Source organism: Triturus cristatus, chromosome 12, assembly GCF_964204655.1.
Source record: "Triturus cristatus chromosome 12, aTriCri1.1, whole genome shotgun sequence".
NCBI classification, from domain to species: domain Eukaryota; kingdom Metazoa; phylum Chordata; class Amphibia; order Caudata; family Salamandridae; genus Triturus; species Triturus cristatus.
In genome coordinates this window covers 579,896,803-579,917,771 of record NC_140595.1, presented here as the reverse complement: position 1 = coordinate 579,917,771, position 20,969 = coordinate 579,896,803, and the positions used below count along the sequence as shown (strand labels likewise).

Genomic DNA, 20,969 nt, shown 5'->3' with positions numbered 1-20,969 from the left:
CTTGTTTAGGCAAGTTTTTTTTACCTCTGTATAGAGTTCAATGTGTTAGGAATAAGAGGTAGTGATCATTGGGGGTTAAAATTGGCCATAGAGGCAGCACCAATATTAGTAACCAGGTAATCCCAATGGAAGTAGACTTTCCAAAACACCTACAAACGAGGATAGATGACGATTACATTGATCAATTGATGCAGTATCAAATTCTTCATGAGATGGACTTTCATGGGGCCGCAGGTCAATCAATCGTGGTATGGTATGCAAAACCACTACTGAAGTTGGAAATCGATTGAGACCAGTAGTAAGGCTATGTAATAAGAAAGTTAAAAGGATCTATCTTGCCAGCCTCCTAAGCAGCAGTGGTTCAATGAAGAGTGTGTATTTGCTAGAAAGGAGTTAAGAAAAGTATGAAGGGCAAGGGAGTTTGTTCTGCTGTGTTTTTTTCAACAACATAGTTTATTGTTAACAGCCGATACGGACCTGGCCCCGCCAGGGGTGCCAGAAACATACAGTAATTGTTAATAATACTGATAACAACGTTTTCAACATTGCAGTTACAATGTTTGAATACAACTTTTAAAACAAACAGAAGTGCCATACTAAGCTTACAGAAGAAATAAAGAAATCTGAGATAAATAGGTCCATCCAATGTGAAGACGATTATGCTCAATATCTGGGTCCTGATACAAAACAGCCATGTTTATTCTGCTGTTTTGTTGATTTTAGCTCAACTTTTGATTTGGTAGATCAGAGTATACTCTGAGCTAAATTAAGACAACTGGGTATCCCCAATGCTTATTAGCAATTCAGCAGGAATTGCACTTGGGGAATTGGGCCCAAGTGGAGCTTGATTTGGATGGGGCCCTTTCAGGGAGAATTCCTCTAGGAAATGGGTTAAGGCAGGGCTGTGTCCTGGCACCCACGCTGTTCTCCTTGTTCCCCGCTGACCTGTCGGGAATGTTGGCGGTGACTCAGTCCTTTTCACCACAAATAGGGGGTAGACGTGCCGTTTCTACTCTATGCAGACGATTTGGCAATTTTGGACTTGACCCAAGTAGGTCTGCAGAGTAAGTTAACCAGATTTAACAAGTATTGTGAGGATACATTAAAGGTGAAGCTGGAAAAAAAAATCTCCTTCGGGAAAAAAGTTACGCCGTATAAGTAATAACAGGGTTGAGGTTGTATTGTCCTATAAGTACCTTGGTATGACAGTTACAAGACAGTTGAGTTGGGTCCTGCATAAAAAATTGGTGGCGACGAGGGCAGTAGCAATGATAGGGAGACTTGTCCGTTTAAAAAAAATATATATTTTTATTTATGACAATATTAATATAATGCAAACGTATTCACACAGCATTATACTGAGCATTACATTAATTAGGAGTAATGCATTCACTCACCTAAATCTATCTTCTTCACTTCTTGTATACCCTCCCTACGGTGCTGTACTCAGTCTTCACCTGGGGTTAGATGAAGTGTCATTTGTGGAGGCTCACAGATATTTCCCCTGTACTCATTCCATTTTCCCCATATTTGCGACCATTTCCTAGGACAGCCCCTCGATTCATATACTGTGCGCTCCATCAGCATACATCATTCTAGATCCCATCCCATACTATGATCGTTGGTGCCTCCTGTGCACCCCATAGTGTAGCAATGTTACGTTTCGCTACCATCAACCCTAAGAATAAGGCCTGGATAGGCATTTCTGCTACAGTAATAGTTTGGAATTACATTACCCTTGTAAGAACATTGAAGGTCTCATGGAATAAAATACGAATTATATTGGATTAAAATGATTTAGAAAAGTGTCAAACTAGTGTTAAACAATTGTTAAAATGTATCCACTTCCTGAAAATGGTATCTTCCCAGACTTCTCCCATACATTGAATCACAGCAGACCAGTATCGCTGAATGTGAAAACATTCCCAAATGATACGTATGAATGTACCCTCCCAGCCACATTTTCTACCACATTCAGTCTTCTCTATAACCAATTTTTACGAGAGTTGGACACGATAGATATACTCTATGTAGAACCTTGAGTTGCACAAGTCGTAGCCTTGAGGAGATAGCTATTTCCCAGGGTTTGATATATATAAGGGCTGAAAATGTTGACTTTTTTAGATGAAGAGAATAGTTGCACTTGTGGTTTGCATTTTCAAACTTTTAATGTTCATCTGTTAATTGACTGTTGTCATTTTAATAGGTATCGCTGTTCATTTTAAAACCACTTTATATAAGATATGATATAAATCATCGTAATGATGGACTTGCACTTTTGTTGAGCATGACATTTTTAGATCTTGAATGCGCCCTGGCATTTATTTTTTTAAGTATTCTTGGATTAGTGATGCAAGAGGTTAAGTTAGTTATTTTAGTGCTGAAGCGTTAGGGGTGTGGAGATGTTATGTATTAAATGGCGGTGGACTTGGCTACTAGCCAGGTTTACAAGTAGGGAGGGGGAGAGGCGGGGGTCATTTAAAATAAAATTTTACTCTGTTTTAAAATGCATGTTTTAAAGACAGGTGTCTAAACATAAATAAAGTTGAACTTGAATTGTGACAACTGCCCCGTATGTCGGCTGTCAAATTCTGCTTGGAGTGCATATCTTTGTTAGTTTTTGCATCCTTAAATATGCCCAGCTATTTATAAATGTTTGCTCAATACTCCAATATAGAATACAAACTAAAGAACATAAACCTATTTTAACTTGTACTTCTGCCAGCAGTCTTTGCAATAATGCGACATCCTCAGGTGTGTTCGTAAAAATGTACCTTTTGTCCTGAATTTTTGTCCTGAATTTTGACCCTTTGTCTTGAATTTGTTGTCCCTGTTTAGAATTTGGCTTTTTACTAGATGGTCACCCTATAGCAGGCTATTTTGTAGCGCTAGGTGGCAGCTTAGAGCTGTCTCTGCATGTGGTGGACATGCACCTGCTGAAGTCTACTTCAACTGGCAGTATCTGTTAATACATGATTACTAGTGTACGAGTCGCTTCAGTACAGTAAGTGTCTTGCAACATTCCAATGCAAGGCTATTGGTCCTTTAGAGGTGCCCTTGGAGAGGCATATGAACACCCAAATGTTATGCAAAGATCATGGCAGCCAGAATTGATTAGAACAAGGTTACCTTCTATTTATAGGAACCTCAATACATAAAGCCCACAAGTGACTGCACTGGGATATCACTCAGTGTCTCCAACGCTGTCAATGCTCCACCTCCTCGACTGCATGCTATTACCTCACTATATATACTAGCTCCAAATTCTACATTCTAATAATTACATTACTGCTTGTACTAATAAGGAACTAAGCATCACATAATATACATAACACATACATACAGTATTATATAACAGTTTGGTGTAAATATATGAGTGTGTTATTATTGTATGGTTGTGATATAAGCAAAGTGTATATGAATAATATATTGATGTGTGTGAATATATATAGCACCGTAGTCAAGCGGCCTTAAACCAGCAGGTTGCTGATTTACAAACTTAAATGCAGCCTGCCACGTCTGCATTACTAGCCATAAAATGTTATCAGCTTTCTGCATTAGTTTAAATCGACCGCCAGGTCAGGACTGCCTCCTTCAATCGTCTCTCGTCTGTTACAGTTTCTTTACGTCACTTCCGCCCGCTGTCCGCCGGGCTGAGCTTGTGGTCCGCTTGCGGAAATTCAACTTCTTTCTCTTTCTCAGTGGCAGACATGGCGGACGCAGTGGAAGCGCATCCCGGGGACGCAGACGCCAAGCTCAGCAAAAAGTAAGCGGTGGAGTGTGGCCGTGTGATCGCGCCTGACAGTAGGAGCCCGCTGTGCTCCGCGCCTTGATTCGGAGACCGGTCTAGAGCACGCCGGGATACGGAGGTTTCATGTACCTGCTATTGTGCGGACTATGTTTCCCGTCATGCAGTTTGTAGCACCTTCTCAAGGCATTGTTGGGGATGTAGTGCGAGGGCATAATCGGGTTTCGCTACTATGCTACGGGTAGCGTGCTTCTGAACTTCAATCCCCAGCCTAACTTCAGCAGAGCGCGGCTGATGCAACCAGGAAGGGACTAGGCGAGCCATACATGTCAGGCAGCGAGGCTTGGGACTACCTAGGGAAGCGCATGTGACATACAGGGGAGCGAGTGGGTCTGAGAAGCAGCTGACTAACTTACTGAAGGCACTCCGATCAGGAGATGCGCTTGTGACACATGGGGGTGGAGGGGGGTGGGGGGGTCTGAGTAGCAACCGACTAATTACTGAAGGCATAGACTCTTGAGATGCGCATGTGACACATGGGGGGGGGGGGGGTTGTCTGAGTGGTAACCAACTAATTTACTGAAGGCACTCTGGAGATGGCAGCTCTTCCTTTCCCTTGGAGCCTGACCCCTTCCCTTTCAAGAATGTCCTACAACTGTCTGAAAGCAGCCGTTCACCATACCTGGATCCTCAAGTGTACTCCATTGAGTTTATCCTCCGTGTTAAACTCGATCTTAACATCTTGTGTACTCTCACTTGTTTTAGTTATATATATATATATATACAGTCCTAAGTGGCTCTACTAAAAGTGGTCCTACATGCTGCTGTCAATCTGGGCGGAGGTCACTGCGAGTTTAAATTGTTCTAATTCCCTGAAATTTTCACTGGCTTTATTTTTAAAGTCATTTTTTTATAATCTTTGGTGGCCTGCAAAGGTATTCAATTGGCTTATAAATCCATATTTATTTTTAACTTGTCATTTTATTACGTAAGAACACTAATCGATCCTCACAGTATCGTCCGCAATCTAAATGTACTCGCTTTGAGTTGCAATTGAATCTCTTTTCGTCTTCATGATTTAGAGGCGTTTCATCCCCCCCCCTTTTTTTTTTTGGCGTCGAGTGCCCCACAATACAAAAATAATTTCAAATGGAAAGATGATATTTGCTTTATGTAGCAAAGTAGCCTCGTGTGCCTTTTCCCATTTTGAAGTGTCAGATTCCCCAAAGATGGGGAAAGACGGCAGCCTCCTTTTACACTGAGAGAACTTAAATTACAAAATAAAATTACTGGAGGGTTTCTGTATTGTGGGTCATTTAATGTTCCCAAAATGTGGGGTGGAACGTAACCAGAAACGTGCAGATTTTTTGCCTGGTTTTGGAAATGCTGTTTATGAATTTGCGAAATATGTATATTGTCACTAGGTAGTGAATGAACGTCTTTCTGGTGTGACGTGTGATGTTCGTGCTATTCATATCAAACGTCTTATATACTTGCTTTGGGCGATCGGCCTGTTGGTTTCTTTTGTTCTGCAGGATATTGTCAAGCTTCTCTTGTGTTAAGTGACTGGAGTATTTGATTATCACCGTTTTTTCTGTTGGATGTTTGGGTGCGTTCTTTTGTGCCCACTGGAATGCATGAGGGACTATTTACGTCTGTGAAGTGAACATTAATAAAAATATTTGTAAAATGGATGCTATAGAAAGGAACGGTAACACTTGTTTTGTTGGGTTGCACAAGCTTAAACGTTAACTCGATTGGCTTTGCCAGTGCTTGTCTTCAGTTTGGCATTGCTATCAAATTGTGGCTTGCAATTGCTTTCGGCTTTAAAATTCATTAAATTGCATTTGGTTTTGATGATAAGGTGCGCCGATGCACTGATATGCCAAAAAACTACAACATTAAATCAAAATGAGGAGAGAGAGAGAAAAGGAGGAAGAAATGAATTTTGTTTCTTGGTTTGTTTATGACAAAATATCAGCAGCCGGACAAAGTTTCCAGGCACCCCTCTTGTCAAAACGCGACTCTGACTATGGTGAAATGTGTTCGATAGTAAAATCTGAGATTCCATGTCTTCGGCATATTTTTGTGGCCTACACAGATGAAGATTTCGAATGTGCTTCTTGTCTACACTGGGAGCCAGTTTAACTTGCTTAGCGATGGGGGTTTGAGGTGGAACTGGATAGAGTCGAGGCATCGCCCTGTCTTATTAGTGGCGTTGTTGACTCATTTGTGCTTATCATTTGTATACTTTAGTGGGTGACACGATAACTCGGCGAGTTACAGTGGAATCCTTTTATAAGACAGACGGGAATTCAAGTCCTTCTTGGAAGTATTGCACTTTCGTATGACTTGAAACGAAAGTGAAAGCCTAAGAGTCAGGACTGAAAAGAGCAAAGCAATAATAGGTCACTTTCATATTTAATAAACAAGGGCGCCTTCTTGACAGTATTTCTCGGAACCAATATCTCACGGACTGAAGGGTGGCCTAGGTGGGGGAGAGATTTTGATACCCACACTGTGTGAGTAGTATTATCTTGATGTAGATTCGAAGATCTCCCATCCTAAAATAATCGGCCTGTAGCCTTTCAAACGTCAAGGAGCTACTCCTGCAAGATGTCTGCAGGGATTGTCTGCAGTAGAATTATGCCAAAGAGTCTGAAACTATAACAGGTTGGATGGTTGATTGCTTCACTAGCAAGCATTGGAGTTGCACACCCAACCTGCGACTACGAGATTACCTAATACAATAATTGTATATATAATTACCCGAATTGGGACTGTTTTACTTAATCTCTGGTTATCCTGAATGTTTGCGTCTTAATGAATTCCAATTTTAATGTTTTGTACGTATTGTCATTGTGTCTTTAATGATTGAAAATATCGAACTAAAGAGTAATTGATGTAGGGCCACATCAGACACCCCAAAAATGTTGCTTAAAGCCATTTAGCTAAAGTCATGAACAAGCACCCTTTAAGATTATAGGAGTAATTAATTTGATTAAATTAAAAGGCTCCTTAAAAAATTGGCGTGTAATGTTGTGCATGTCGGTTGCATTCTGAAGAGTGTTAGCTGATTGGAGAGGGCAGTTTTGTAGTATGACCCTCTTTGACTGGATTGTGGATAATTTACGGCGAGGTGAGTGTGCACAGATTTCTACCTTGAAAGCTCATACTGTAAGGTAAGATATGAATAGATGGGGAGGAGCCAAGATGGCGACCGGAGCAGCCGCTTGAGCGCCCGGCTCCGTCGGCCTTTGGCCTCGGACTATCATCCTGCTTCCTATCCTCGCCGATTTTCGAGGTGCAACGTGTGCGACGACGCACTGACCGCGCTGCAGCTTTCCCGGAGTCGTAGCCCGCCCGGACGCCGGAGTTCTTGGTGCTTTTGTTCTCCGCACTGGACCCCTGCTCTATTGTGGCCTTGGCCGGCCCCCTGGAAGCTCCGCAGTTACCGGACCCGCTAGCGTAAACCTGAGCCCCACGGTCCGGTCCCACCTCACACCACGGACTGTCGCCAGATGAGCCGGGGGAGGGACGCCCAGACACCTCCCGCGCCCTGCAACTGATGGGCTGGAGCTACAGGGTAAGCCCCGGTGCGGAGGGTCTCCTGCCCCGTTCCGTGGACCGCGCTGTGGGAGGCTGCAGACCCCCTTCTTCTATTGCCTAGTCGGCTGCAGAGAGAACCCGAGGGAAGGGCAGCGATTGTTGGCTTTTCCCTGTTGCGGCGCAGACCTGAGGGGAATTGCCTCCTTGCTACGACCTCCCCCCCTGGCCACCGTACCGTGCTGCGGTAAAACATGGCGATGATTCCCTGCTCGCGGCTGGGGGATGCTACTCCGGTCTCGCCCGCTGCCCGCTTCGCCCTCCCTCTACCAGACACCAGCTCCACAGTGCCGTCCCGGATTGCTACCGATGGGGGAGAGCAGCCTCCGCTGACATGCGGCTCCGTTCTGGCTGCCCTGCGGGACTTGCGTCTACAAATGTGTCTTGGCTTGCAAGCGCTGAGTGAGCGGTTTGACTCCATACTGTCGGCTGCAGGTCGTGAGCGCCCCGTTTGCCATCAACAAGGCGTGGGTCTGCCAGTGCCTTTGTCCTCTTGCGGGGACGCAATGGCTGTTTATGATTGTGCTACACTGGTGCATGCCTCTGGCTTTACCGGCACCCAGGATCAATCGCTCTTCAGCTCAATTGCGGATACTTTGTCTCCCCGTTTATTGCTGCCTGCTTCGTTGTTGCATGCCTCATCGTGCCCGCAAGGGTTTCCAGCAGAGCGACACCTGACGCCCTCGAGGAACTGTTCACGGCGGCCTACTGCTTCTTTTCTGTGGAACTCCTGTGCTTTACATGCTAGGTTTGGACTTTATGTGGTGTACAAGGGGACCTCAATAGATGGTCGGCGGCCATTTTGTGACTCTACTTCACCATCTTCTCCCAAGCGGCCATATTGTCTTTGTCTGCACGGGGGGCGGGGCCTTCATGTAGGGGCTGGTGTAATCTTAAGCCCGCGATCGGGCCAGGGCTAAACTGATTTATATCGCCATGGTTTCACGGATGGACTGGACTGGGACTGGAACTGTTTGCATATGTTGTGCGCACTCGTCGCGGTTTGTCCGCCTTCACTTCAATTGTTGTGACACGTCATCTTCCCACGACCGCTTTTGGCGTAGTGGGTTCTCAGTGTGTGGAGGCCACAGCTGGCCGATGGTTTCGGGCGCTCTGGGGTAACGTAGGCTCCTCCCCACTTACTTCTCTGTTCTCTTATTTTTCTTCACTCTATTCCTACTTTCTCTCTTGTCTATATTTCGGGTTCATTGGGCGACAGGCACTATGCTGGGGGGGGGGCAGGCCGTAGCCTCCGCATTGGTGTAGGGTGGGGGGGTAATTCATTGTTTCTACTTAGTTCTATGGGCCTTTTTCTTTTCTGTTTCTGCGCTATACTTGTTTCGATTCGGGGTCCGGGTGTGGGGTGGATTGAGTGGGGGCGGCTCTGGAGGGGTGCATATTTACTCATGTGACTATCCTGTTATATAACTGCATCGCCTCACTGCCTGAGGTTTTCCTTCTATGACCGTTTTAATGATGCTGCTGCTCTCCCGTGTGGTGAAGCTATCTTGCGGACTCGAATCTCCTTGGTTCTCATTCTTTACTGATTTTTCCCTGATAAAATTATATTGAAAAACCTTAAAATTAACCTTCATTTCTCCTTCCCCTGGTGTCAAGGATCTCTCCAGTGTATACCTCACGACTCGTTGCTAACCTTGACCGCTGATGCACAGGGGATGTAATGTTTGTACCAGTGCTTAAATGTACCGTGGCCGGCCTGACGGTTGTAGGCCCGTATTTGTTCCTTTAATATGCACAAATAAAGGTTTTAAAAAAAAAAAAAAAAAAAAAGATATGAATAGATGAGCTACTTTTTCCATAACAAAAGCAGATTGGGTGTGGTTATCAGGTCCTCCGGTAGATGGGGCCCCAAACTGAAATGATATGGGGGTGTTTTAAAAAAAAAATAATAATAATAATTCCATTCTCCATTGAGTGTGCTTTCTGTGTGCCCTGTGTTTGCTCCCTCCTGCTACTGTGAATGCGTGTTTGGTTCTGCCTGCCATTTGTGTGCATGGGAGGGAGAGAGCCTACATAGTCTTATGTTTTTTGTGTTTACAGCATTTAATCTCTAATGCATTTCTCATTTTATCATGGGTAAACTGTCTTTACTGCATGCATTGGATGTTTTAGCAGCAACCCCTTACTTATGTTGAGGAAGGTAAGTCGTCGCTGTGCTCCCATCTGCTTTGGGGTTGGCTGCCCCTGAACTCCAGATGTTTGTTAGCTGGCAGAAGGAAACTATTTTCCTGCTACCTGGTAGGCTTTGGAGGTAGAACTCTGCATTTCTGGATTCTGCATCAGTGCTGAGGGGCTGAGCGGTGCCCCTTTTGCCTGTCTATGGCTTTGACGGGTGCATTAGGTATCTTTAATATATCTCAGCTGTGCCGAGCACTGTTTTCGGGGAAGATGACAAGTAGCAAAGGGATGTTTTTTCAGGTCAATAATGATGCCATTCCCACTACTATTAATGTAAAGTTTTCTCTGTGGCGTATAGCTGCCATTCATCAAATTTATGTTTGTAGGTCTTGAATTTTTGCTCTCAGCTTTAACCTAGTTCACCATGAGTTGTTGAGGAATTTGTATCTGAACAATTGTTTGGTCTCTGGGTGAGGGGATTGGTCAAGCGTGGTTGTACTTGGAAACCTAGTTGGATCATTTGTGAGCATTGTGGTCTGGGCAAAATACTGAGTAGGCAAGAAGTGTAGAGCACTTCATTTTTGTAGATGGTGAAAGGGCCAGTAGATTAACAATTTGCTTTCTTCATAATCTCAAGGAATGAATCAATGTGTATCTTCCTGGTTGGTTAGTGAGGTCACTGGGATGTAATGGGCTAGGGTGTGAGATGGATTTAGTTGGCCCTTTTGTGGTACGCTTGTGACTGGAGAATCAAGTTGATTGGTGAGTGTAAGTTGCTACCTGGGGTGGTGAGGACTGATGTAGCAAGTCCCGCTTTAGCTGGATTGTGAGTTCTTTTTAGTGGGTGTCCACAAATTTCTAGCTTGTAACCTCCTTCTTTAAGATAAGATTTTAATAAGCTACTTTTCCATATGGCAAGTAGATTGGGTCCATTCTGAGATCCTCTTTGAGATGGCTCCAGAGTCGTCATCCTTGACAGGAGAATAATTTCTTCACTGTGGATTTGAAGGAGCAGATGTGATTTGCTTTATAATGTTTCCTTGCCCTCATGTTATGTTTTGCTGACCTTTCAAATCACTGGGTAGAAGTAATGGTAAGGCAAGCCCTTTTGATGTGGATTAAGGCTTAGAGCGGAAACAATTGGCATTATTTCATAGTAGTGAGGCCATCTGATGTTTTAGGATGTTTAGCAAGGCTGACTGCATGATGCTGAATGTTTCTGAAAGGAGCTAGTGGGTGTTTTTTGGAACTCAAGCTAGCTTTGTGTTGCCCCCCCCCCATTTAAATGTGAATGAACCAAGATTTGTACAGTAGTTAAGTTTGGGGCAGAAAGTGATAGTTTGAGTAAGAAAGTGTAGTGACTTAATTTGTTTTTGTGGAGCTTTTTTATTCACCTGCTAACACTTAAAAAGTAATCTTAATTACACATTACAGAAAGAAGAGAAGCTACAGTGGTAATAGGAAAGGCTTTGGCAGTCTGCAGTGAGTCAACTAAGACTTTTAAAAGTCCAGTTTTGAAAGAAGTGGTTTCTTATTGAAAGAAGCTGGGGTGCGCCTATAGTGATTTCTTTTCATGACTGTTTCTCAAGTCCATAATTAGCTTTGTTTGAGAGGCCAGTAATTAGCGAATTTGTTTCTTTTGGTAAGTGGGGATGTTGTCCATTGTTGGCTACTGTTAGTGTTTTTTCTTCTGGTCGGGTTGGGGTGGCGGCATGTCTTGTGGAATCTGCTCCGTCACTGCCCTGCTTGCACACTGATGTACCCTGGCTGCAGCTGACATATTGTGTTTTTTGCCCAGGTAATTTTTCCAGACTGTGAAACTTCTCTTGCTTCTGGCCATGGTGACCCGGGTGGCCTGTAGGCTCTTTAGGGTGTCCCTACACAGAGCTGGTTGGGCACAGCGAGGCCAGAAGGAGGATCTGCTGCTCTGCCAACTTTCTACTTCCCCCTCTCTCTACAGGGACAAGGCACTTCATGGTCAAAAAAGGTTGGTGCCAGCTCATCCTCTTTCCTACATTACCCCATGGGGTTCCACCAACCTCTTTTATTCATGACTGCCGATCATTGCTGTCATATGGGGAGGGGTGTCTCTTAAATCCTTACTTATAACCGAGGCTTTAATTATCCTGTACCTGTTTATGCTTGGTCATAATACTGCTTTGTGTGCTATGCCAGCTATGGCAAGATATCTGTCCTTAAATAATAGTTGTCAGTGTCTCGTTAACTAGTGGTTACTGTGCATGCTTCGATAATGCCAGATGCCTGTGTTGGTACTCCAAATCAATTTGCTTTTTGTTCTCTCAATAGCTCTCCCCATGCGTCATGCACCTTGCCTTGGTTGGACATAGCTGTATTTTCCTCTGAGCTTTTCTTAGACGAATTATGAAGTGCTTTTGTTCCCGCAGCCTTACTTGTTGGCTGTCTTGTGCGACCCTTTTGATCATGTGTTTGGGACCTGCGGTGCTTTTCATCTGGGCATTTTTCTGACCATGTCTTGGATAAGCACCCAGTGCTTTGGCAACAGCCCCCACACAACTTTGCTCCGGTTTGGTTCTGCAGTACTGGTGGCATGCCAGTCGTGTATGGGACAACAGCGTTATGACCATATCTCTGCCTCTGATCTTGTCTGGCTAATGTCACTCTTGTTCAACTTTACTGTTTGGTTGGCACTTGACATACGTTCTTTCCAAGCCTCTGGCCTTTCCTAGCATGCAAGTGATTGTGTCCTGCTGTCGTGGCCCATACATCCAAGCTGATGTCCGAGCATCCTTGGGTGTTCTTACTGGATCTGCAGAAGGTTGGCACACTCCGTCTAAGCATCTGATTCTGAGACACCAAAATGATGATGCTGTTGAGGGAGAGGGTGCGCAGTGACAGGCATTTGAGCTTCTATTTCTTTGTCCTCTCTGTAGCTTTTCTTTTCTTGGCTTGCCACCATTGATTTTTACTCATCCTCTTTTGTTGAGCACCACAACTCCTAGTTGTCAATCGGTGACCTGCATCTTCTGAAGTGATCAAGTAGCGCGTCACCTCACCTGACGTTGCAGTTTATCTGATGCCTGCTCTTGTTTCTACCAGCATGTCTTCTGTAGACTCGTCAACGCTGGTTACGTTTTGGTCTGTTTTCTTTTCCTCCATGGTTTCTTTTTGACGCGGAAATGTCTTTTTACATTTAATTTCTAGCATTCTGTTTCTAAACCCGTATGTTCCACTAGTTAATTTACTTTTGGGACCAGATTAAACTGTCAAAATTAGTTATGTGACTACACACGGGATTCGCTGACCACTGTCGCCAATATCACAGTGGAGAGTTCAGCTTTGCTGGATAGAATACTGCGTTCTGGGAGATGTCAATAGGATCGCGGTCCATGTGCATGCAAATCTTTTAAGGGAAGATGCTTGTGTGACCGTGCTGATGTGTTGCTGTGCTGCAGTTTTCTTGATGGTCCCTGATGGAGCGGTTTGTGCTGACCGTGCTTTTAGATAGACTGAATCTTGGGTCTCACTTCCTTATTCAGTTCCTCATCTTTCAGTGTGGTTTGTGTGCCTCTGAAGCCATCCAGGGTTAGCAGGGTTGGTTGTGAAACTATATTGACCTCCACTATATTTGGGAAAACTGCATAGCGCTTGTGCAATTTTTGGTTTGGGTAAGCAGAATTGAGGCCAGGATAATCTAAAGTCTTGCAGGGAATAAATTGATGGAGAGGTTGAGTTTGTTGCAGTTCTGTGATTATTTCCTTTCTTGTTCTGCAGCGAGCTGAAGAGGCGCTTAAAAGCAGAGAAGAAGGCAGCGGAAAAAGAAGCAAAGCAGAAGGAACCGGCAGAGAAGCACCCAGAGGCGCCTGGAGGTCAACCTGTTGAAGATGGCCTGTTGTCTGAAGAGGAAAGCCTTGACCCTAATGTGAGCATTAAACAAATGATAGTATTTTCCTGACCCTATGCTAAATGGTTCTCAAAAGTCTGGAACAAACGCTCTGTTTCTTAAAGTTTTTAGCAAATGAGTAGCCACTTCATTAAACCAACTTTGCTTTTGACATACATGCACCTTTTCCCAGGTCTTGTGTTTAAAATGTGTAATATTTCTCGAAATAAAGACCAGCCACCTTAAAAATGTTGGCACATGTATTATTTTCACAAATCTTGCAGAAATGCCTCATAATAATCGCATTTGTTGTTAGCCAAGATGGGCATGTTTATAACTGCTACAAAGTGGCATCATTTTATGAAGGTTGTGCTCCCAAGTGAAACATGTAACGGGGAGCATCGTATTCTCGCTTCGTAAAATAGAGAAAACTCTAAATAGAGTCCCATGGTATATCAGGAAGATAGTCCTACCTAGGCTACTGGTGCCCAGTTGGTTAGATTATATAAGTTCCTTCATTAGTTGTAAGTAAAAAACAGAATTAGCATAGATATTTGCCTTATCCTACACCTTACACCCCATCAAGGCCTTAAGAAATGTCACATGCCACCTCCACATTGATGGAAATCAACTGGCTCCCTTTGGTAGCCTGCATCATCTTCAAGATGAGCTAATATGATCCCCAAAGCCATCACAACTGGCATCCTGCCTCTGGCCGACGAGCTTACCACCTCTGGAGTCGCTCAATGCAACCACAGTTACGACACCATCAGACCCAAGACAAGAGTGTTGAAAAGGCATTCTCCACTAGACTCACAGGATCTGAAACCGCTTCCCTGTATCTGTCACTTTTGCCCCTGGTGCTTTTTGGGGTGCAGAGTTCAAATTGATCAGCCCAGGAACCACTACTAATGAAACACAACTCCAAAAAGCATGCTTAGCCTAGCATGTAGCAAAATATGTAGCTTTTTGGAATGCACGCAATACAGGGTGCATGTACAGCACACTTTTGTGTCCGTATGCATTATATGCAAACCTCGGTGTGTATACAACTTGCACACATCGGCATTTGTCATGAAGTGCGCTACCAGTGAGTGTGTGCAAAGTTTCCAGTAAAAATAATTATTAGTCCTGGCACACTATCTGCTGCACAGGCATCAATCACAGCTTGCTGCCCTGAGTGCACAGCACATCAACTTACTGATCCCTTTGTACAAGAACCTAATGTGAATAATGTTTATACACCGTTATCTGCATGCATTAATCGAACTTCAAACGTGCACTCACTTACAGCATGTCCCTTGCACATTACAGAGAGCATGATAAAAATCCAGGGCCTTCCTCGGGCCACCAGAATGCTACAATTTTGGCGAAGGAATTCCGGAACAAAGAACATACAGGTGACCCATCCAATGAGGATGAATTCACCTGCAAACTACCATCTTTTAAAAACCTATTGATCCTCTGTGGACTCCGTTCACTCTTTACACAAACGGATACCGCTCTATCCTGACCCACTCCTCACCCCTCCACTTCTACACTATGACCAAAACCTGACATGCTGGTATTACAGCCTTCTACAACATTCTGACTCAAAGGAATGTAAGGTTCCTTGTCGCAGGGAAGAGATCGGTTGGTCCACTGACCTCGGGAGATATAGGTATGTGTATTCGAGTGTACAAGTAATACAATGCTAGCACCACCTCGGTGCATCAGTGTATTGGCTTGTTAGGCTGGTCACGGCAGCCTTTGGAGTTCTATAGAGACAGTATCCAAATCCGTTGCAATCTGACTCCCTCACTGCGAGAGGCTAATTTAGCTCTTGACAAGTTTGTTTTGTTGCCATGCCAGCCTCTTGCTGTTCATGCACAATCCCCAGCTTAGATTTTAGCTACCAATACACTAGAGGGTTTTTTTTTTACCATTGGTTTAAGTCAAGTAGCCAAAGACAGAGCACACGCACTGGATGTATAGAAAAAATGTGTATTACTAAATTCAGCAATAGTTTCTATGTAATTACCTCAATAAGAGTTAGCAAATTTAGCTCTCTAACCTGTGCTATCAACATGCTGTGCTTTGGTTCAGGAACAGAATTAGGTCTGCTTGGCAGACCTCTAAGACATTTGCTCTTACTCCTCCATTGTAGGGGTCCAATGAAAGTACTCCCAGGATTCAAATGCAGTGCACTCTGAGCTTCTGTACAGTGATTCACACCTCTGGTGAGGTGGCAGCATGCTTTCAATGAACAGGTAGCAAGCCACTATCTGTTTCTTTTGGACCATGAGTGAGCTCAGTTGGATGAGAAGAGCACACAAGTTCCTGAGTAACACTTTTTCCTTCCCTTTTCCTTAATTTTCTGAAGTATATTTTTGGGGGGAGGGGTAAGGGTAGATTTAACAAAGCCACCCACCCCAGTTGTTATTAAACTCCAAATTTTAAACCTTGCTGTATCCATTTTAAAGGTCGTCCCTGTGCCTAAAAAAGACTAGCAGATTACGGTATATATTTGGTTTATAGACACCTGAAGCCAACAACTACCCCAGTCGGTAGGCATGCGAAAGAAATTTAGAGTGCTTTTCTTTGTTTCCAGTTCTACCATTTACCTAGATTTTGCTGCAGCACTTCGCTTTGGTCTGAGGCTGTTCAGGCATTGGATTCAATATCTACTCAAAGCAGACCAGACCAAAGCTGTTTATTCCTGAAAATAACATGTACGGAATGCCGTGATTAAATTGTGGAAGAGAATTCTATAGTTTTAGGCACTCTTTGTCTAGGTGTAGCGTGCTTTATAAAACACTGGTCTTGACGTAGGAGTGACTGAAGAATACTATAATTGTAATTTCTTTGATTATGAATTGTATGCAAGTGATTGGTTTTAAATCATTTTTATTGGCATTTTTCCTTAGAAGTACAGTGCAATAGTAGCAATTGTAAGTAGAGCATAAAATTCATTGGTGATACAGCTTGTCATGGAGTATAATAACAGTTTAGTATGTGCCTCACTGAACAGTTGTGGAAGTGACCGTGTTGATTCAGATAGATGAGTGAGGCGGGGGTATGCAAGTGATTAGATAGGTTTGAGTGGCTAACAGAAAAGTGTAAATCCTTACAGTGTTGTGCGTGTTCCGTCTGTAAAGGACCCACACCCCTTCTGATTAGCACATTGGCCATTTTAGAAAACCTTTTCTTTAAGTCATACCTTTTTCCAGTTTCATTTTTAAAGTATATGGAGTTTGAAAACCAATCTTTTAGTGCCTATCACTTCAGCTGAGAGAGTCCTTGCACCCCGGGATCTTTCTCATTCTGAGCCGTATGTGCTTTTACTTGCTCTGACAGAACCAGTGCGGCATTTGTGACTTCCTGCAACATCTCCCTAAGAGACATCTGCTTGGCAAGAGTATCACTTAGTCCAAATTAATTTGTGTAAGCATACCTCTCTGGATCTCTTTCATTTAGTACTCCTGTAGATAGATCTGCACTTTGCATCTGCCTCACTGAAAACCTAGACACAGGCTATGCTATACCCCCTTTGTAGTATTGTCTGCTTGGTTGAATGTTCCCACTAGTTGGCCATAGGTGAGCTGGGAGATAGTTTAAAAAAGTTATTAGTTTAATAAATTATGTTGTTGTTTTGTTCTTATTACCAATGCGTGTTACCTGTGCTTATCCACACATCGCCCCCTCCTTTCATCCACCTTAGTCCATTACTGTGCCCCAATTGTTGACCTACTGACCGTAGGGAGTAAAAATCTGGGACAGTTAGGTGCCCTGAAGATAGAGGTTGTTAGCTTCTAAGTGGATGGGGTCTGCAATAGTGGTTCAAACTGTACGTTATAATTTAAAAGGCAAGGTTTTGGAAGCAGTTTCCGAAAATGCCACAGATTTGCAGTCGGTAGTAAAAACTGGTTATGGGATGTTAGGACTAGACCTTTAAGGAATGTTTTTGTTATTAAATATCTCTGGTCTGAAAAGTATTTTTTCTCGGTTCTAGCAATACTACAAGATCCGCACGCAAGCAATCCAACAGCTCAAGGGAACCAAGGAGGACCCGTACCCACATAAGTTCCATGTGGATATGTCACTCACAGAATTCATCGAGAAGTACAGCCACTTGCAGACGGGAGACCACCTCACTGACGTGACTCTCAGTGTTGCAGGTTAGATTCGAAGAGAAAATCCCCTCTAATTGTGTTGAAACCCCTTTATTTTTTAGGCCTTTATTAAGTTTGTGCTACACATTGTATCGAAAGGTCCTAATGATTTTGAATACAAATTTTGGCTCTGCAACCGTTTACATATTTATTGTAAGCAGATAAAAAGCTTTGGCTGTGGCAAAAATGTAAAAGCAAAGTGCTCAGTGAAACAAGGCCCTGTCTACTGGACTAGCCTCCAAGAGAGTTATGGCAATTCCCCAATGTGTGCGACTTCATTTAAGTCGTAAATTGTGGATGTTTGTGAAAACGTTTAATTAGTGAGGAACACCGCTCTTGGCTTGTTACCTATTGTCTGGTACCTTTCTTGGAGAGGTTTTGACGAAGTAGCTCTTCAGATATTAACATTTTCCAATACATCCTGTATATTTATTTTTGAGTTAATTATTTTGAGAGTTCCTATATATTAATGCTATGTTTATAAGCCAAATCGCTGTATCTTTAGTGGAGCGCAACAAAGACCATCGCAGATTTGATCAGAGACCTCTTGAAATATACAGTTAACATGTGTGCAGGTATGGCTTCTTTTCATGAAAGAGGAAAACAGTATGGCAAGAGCAGTGTAGAACTAATAACACTTGATGGGGGCCAGTCACATGCTAGGTGGACAGCAGCACAGGAAACTGGTGCAGGATATTTAGAATGTTGGAGTGTAGGGGGGATCACAGCATGGTGATGAAGCAGTTGCTAAGCGGTGCTGAATACTGGAACAGCGCAGAAGCTTTGCTTGGGAAACTGAAAGAGAAAACAGATTGAACAACTTCCTGACTAGGGGTCTGTCAGCAATCAAAGAAAGGGTGCATCCTCGTAATCTTAAGAAGGCTACCAAAGTGGTACTTTCACTGCTTTGACCAAAGACTAGTCTGAAGTTAATGTAGGTACAAGCATACCCTCCAGACTAAAAGTCACAAAGAACACGCGCTCACTGACAGTGGGGAAACCGTGGCAGAAGGCAAGTATTTACCACTGTGGACATGAGAAAGTACTGGAACCCATATACATTTTCTCCCAGAATGATAATTTAATTCCTGATGGTTGCTCAGAAATGCAACTGTTACTTAATTTGAGCATCTGGGAGGGGAGGGGGGATTGCAATAATCTGTAAACATGCCATACAGTGTACCCTCGAGTCTGTGGATATCGCGGATAGCGAAGCTGGTTTCTTTTATATTACGGTATCCAACAACTACATAATAAAGGGGCTTCTGGTTTATGGACCCCCAGGAACATCCACTCTGTTCGCCCCTAGTTTGATTGAGTGCTTAATCCAACCAGCACTCGGGTATGAGAAATTACTTCTACTAGGGGACATAAATCTCCACTTTGACGATGCATCTAATGTCGGGTCTCGAGAGATCTGCCAGGAATTGGCAGCATTACAGATGACATTAAAATCTAAGCTCCCCACGCATTATTTGGGCCACTTGCTCGACCCGATTTTTGCTAATTAGGGGGCCTTAGAAATAGACACCCGGTCCCAGTCATATGGTCAGACCATTTTTTGGTTTCTTTTAAGGTTAGGCTGCCTTCAGCAAAAGCACAGGAGAAGGTGGGTATTAAGGTGGGCGGGCTTTTTGTCAGAGGACTTCAACAAGGCCCTGGTACAGGGTGGGCCTCCGGGTGGCTTTGAAATTGAGTCTGCCTGTGATGCTTTTGATAGCCGCATCACGGAGGCACTCGATAGTAATGCACCCTGGTCTATGAAGGTGTTAGGGAGACAAAGAAAATCTGCCACATGGTTCGGGGAGGAACTTAGATTGGCAAAGGCCTCAAATGAGGTTGGAGAAGAGGTTTTTCGGCTCTTGGCAGGAGTGAATACAAAGCCAGCTGTAATTAGAAAGACGCGTGCTTCCTACTACAAGGAGAGGATAGAGATGGCGGAGAACTCGATCAAGGAGTTGTTCACTGTCTTTAAGGAAATATCCTCCTTGTCTAATATTGAAACACCCTTGGTAGGCTCAGTGGAGTCCTGCAATTGGGTGGCGGATTTCTTCGCAGAGAAGGTAAAGATTTACTCCACTTTCTTGGTCGCGGCTCGGGAGGGGTGTATGGACAATGACGTACCCAGTAACATAATGAGGACAGAATGTCTTGATACATTCATTGTTCCATCTTATGATACCCTAAACAAGATAGCTTGCTAACATTAAGTCTGGCTCTCTGCTGAGAGGGAGTATGGAGACGCTCGAGCCCTACATTAGAAATCTTTTAAAGCTTTCTTTTAGCACAGGCACTCTTCCTATAAAATGGAAGGAGACTGTTGTTTGAAAAAGAAATCCCATGTGAGCATGGATCAATTGGACAATATGCGACCTATCTCGCTTCTACCTTACTTTACGAAGATCGCAGAGAAGGTAGTTAACAACCAACTGACGGCACATGTTAGCAAACATAATCTTCTCCACCCTACCCAATCAGGTTTTTGAGCATCTTATTCGACCGAATCGGCTCTGCTCCTGTCTATTGAGACCACCCAGAAATATGTGGATGAGGGACAAACAGTGGCCTTAATTTTATTAGATCTAAGTGCCGCACTTGACACTGTAGCCCATCACTTGTTGCTACAGTGCCTCAGAAAGGGAGGGGTGGCTGGTAAGGCCTGGGAATGGATGTAATCCTTTCTGCAATACTGCAGTTTTCAGGTAGCGCAGGGATCCCATTGGTCAAAAAACATCAAGCTGAAACTGGGGGTGCCACAGGGGTCCACTCTCAGTCCGACCCTATTTAATCTTTGTCACGCCGATGGCTGAGATCACGGAAAAATTTGAGGCCAAGGTTGTGTCCTATGCTGACGACACTCAACTGGTTGTGTCCCTCACACAACCAGATGAGAAGGCAGCCAGTAATTTCACATGTCTGCAAGAATTAGCATCCTGGATGGCCAGTAACTGCCTTAAATTGAACGGAAACAAAACGGAGGTGATGATTATAGGGAAGGCACCATCAGTGTGGACATCGGCTTGGTGGCCACAGACGCTGGGGCCTACACCCACGCTTAGCGAACAGGTTAGGAATTTAGGGGTGTGGCTTTATACTAAGCTCTCATTTGAGCACCACACAAGACGAGTGACGGGCACATGTTTTGGAATCCTGCGGGGACTCAGGAAGCCCTTGGACTTGCTACCTATCACAGCCAGGAAAACCATGGTCCACGCCTTGGTGACATCAAGGCTGGACTATGGAAATGTCCTTTACCTGGGAGCTAATGTCAAATGTATTCAGAGGCTGCAGCGTATCCAGAACGCGGCAGCTCGCTTGGTTTTGATGCCGCCTAAGAGAGCCCCCTCTAAGAGGACTCTGGCCACCTTGCATTGGCTGCTGATCAAGAAACAAATCCTGTTCAAGGCCCTCTGTGTTAGCCATCGGATCTACTTATCCAACCTGTTAACTTCATATACCCCCA

General features: G+C 44.0%; 1 protein-coding gene across 2 annotated transcripts in view; it reads left to right on the top strand.

Moving 5' to 3' along the window:
* Window positions 1-3,554: 3,554 nt before the first annotated feature.
* Window positions 3,555-20,969, top strand: part of KARS1 (lysyl-tRNA synthetase 1) — a 65,171-nt gene continuing 47,756 nt past the window's right edge. Inside the window, exons 1-4 of one of the 2 annotated variants that reach the window (XM_085639921.1) lie at window positions 3,601-3,766; window positions 11,292-11,480; window positions 13,247-13,394; window positions 17,347-17,512. In XM_085639921.1, the coding sequence (XP_085496047.1) occupies window positions 11,332-11,480; window positions 13,247-13,394; window positions 17,347-17,512 (463 nt within the window). In that variant the 5' untranslated portion in view covers window positions 3,601-3,766; window positions 11,292-11,331. Of the gene's footprint in view, window positions 3,767-11,291; window positions 11,481-13,246; window positions 13,395-17,346; window positions 17,513-20,969 lie in introns of both variants that reach the window. The other variant, XM_085639922.1, reaches the window with a different exon arrangement.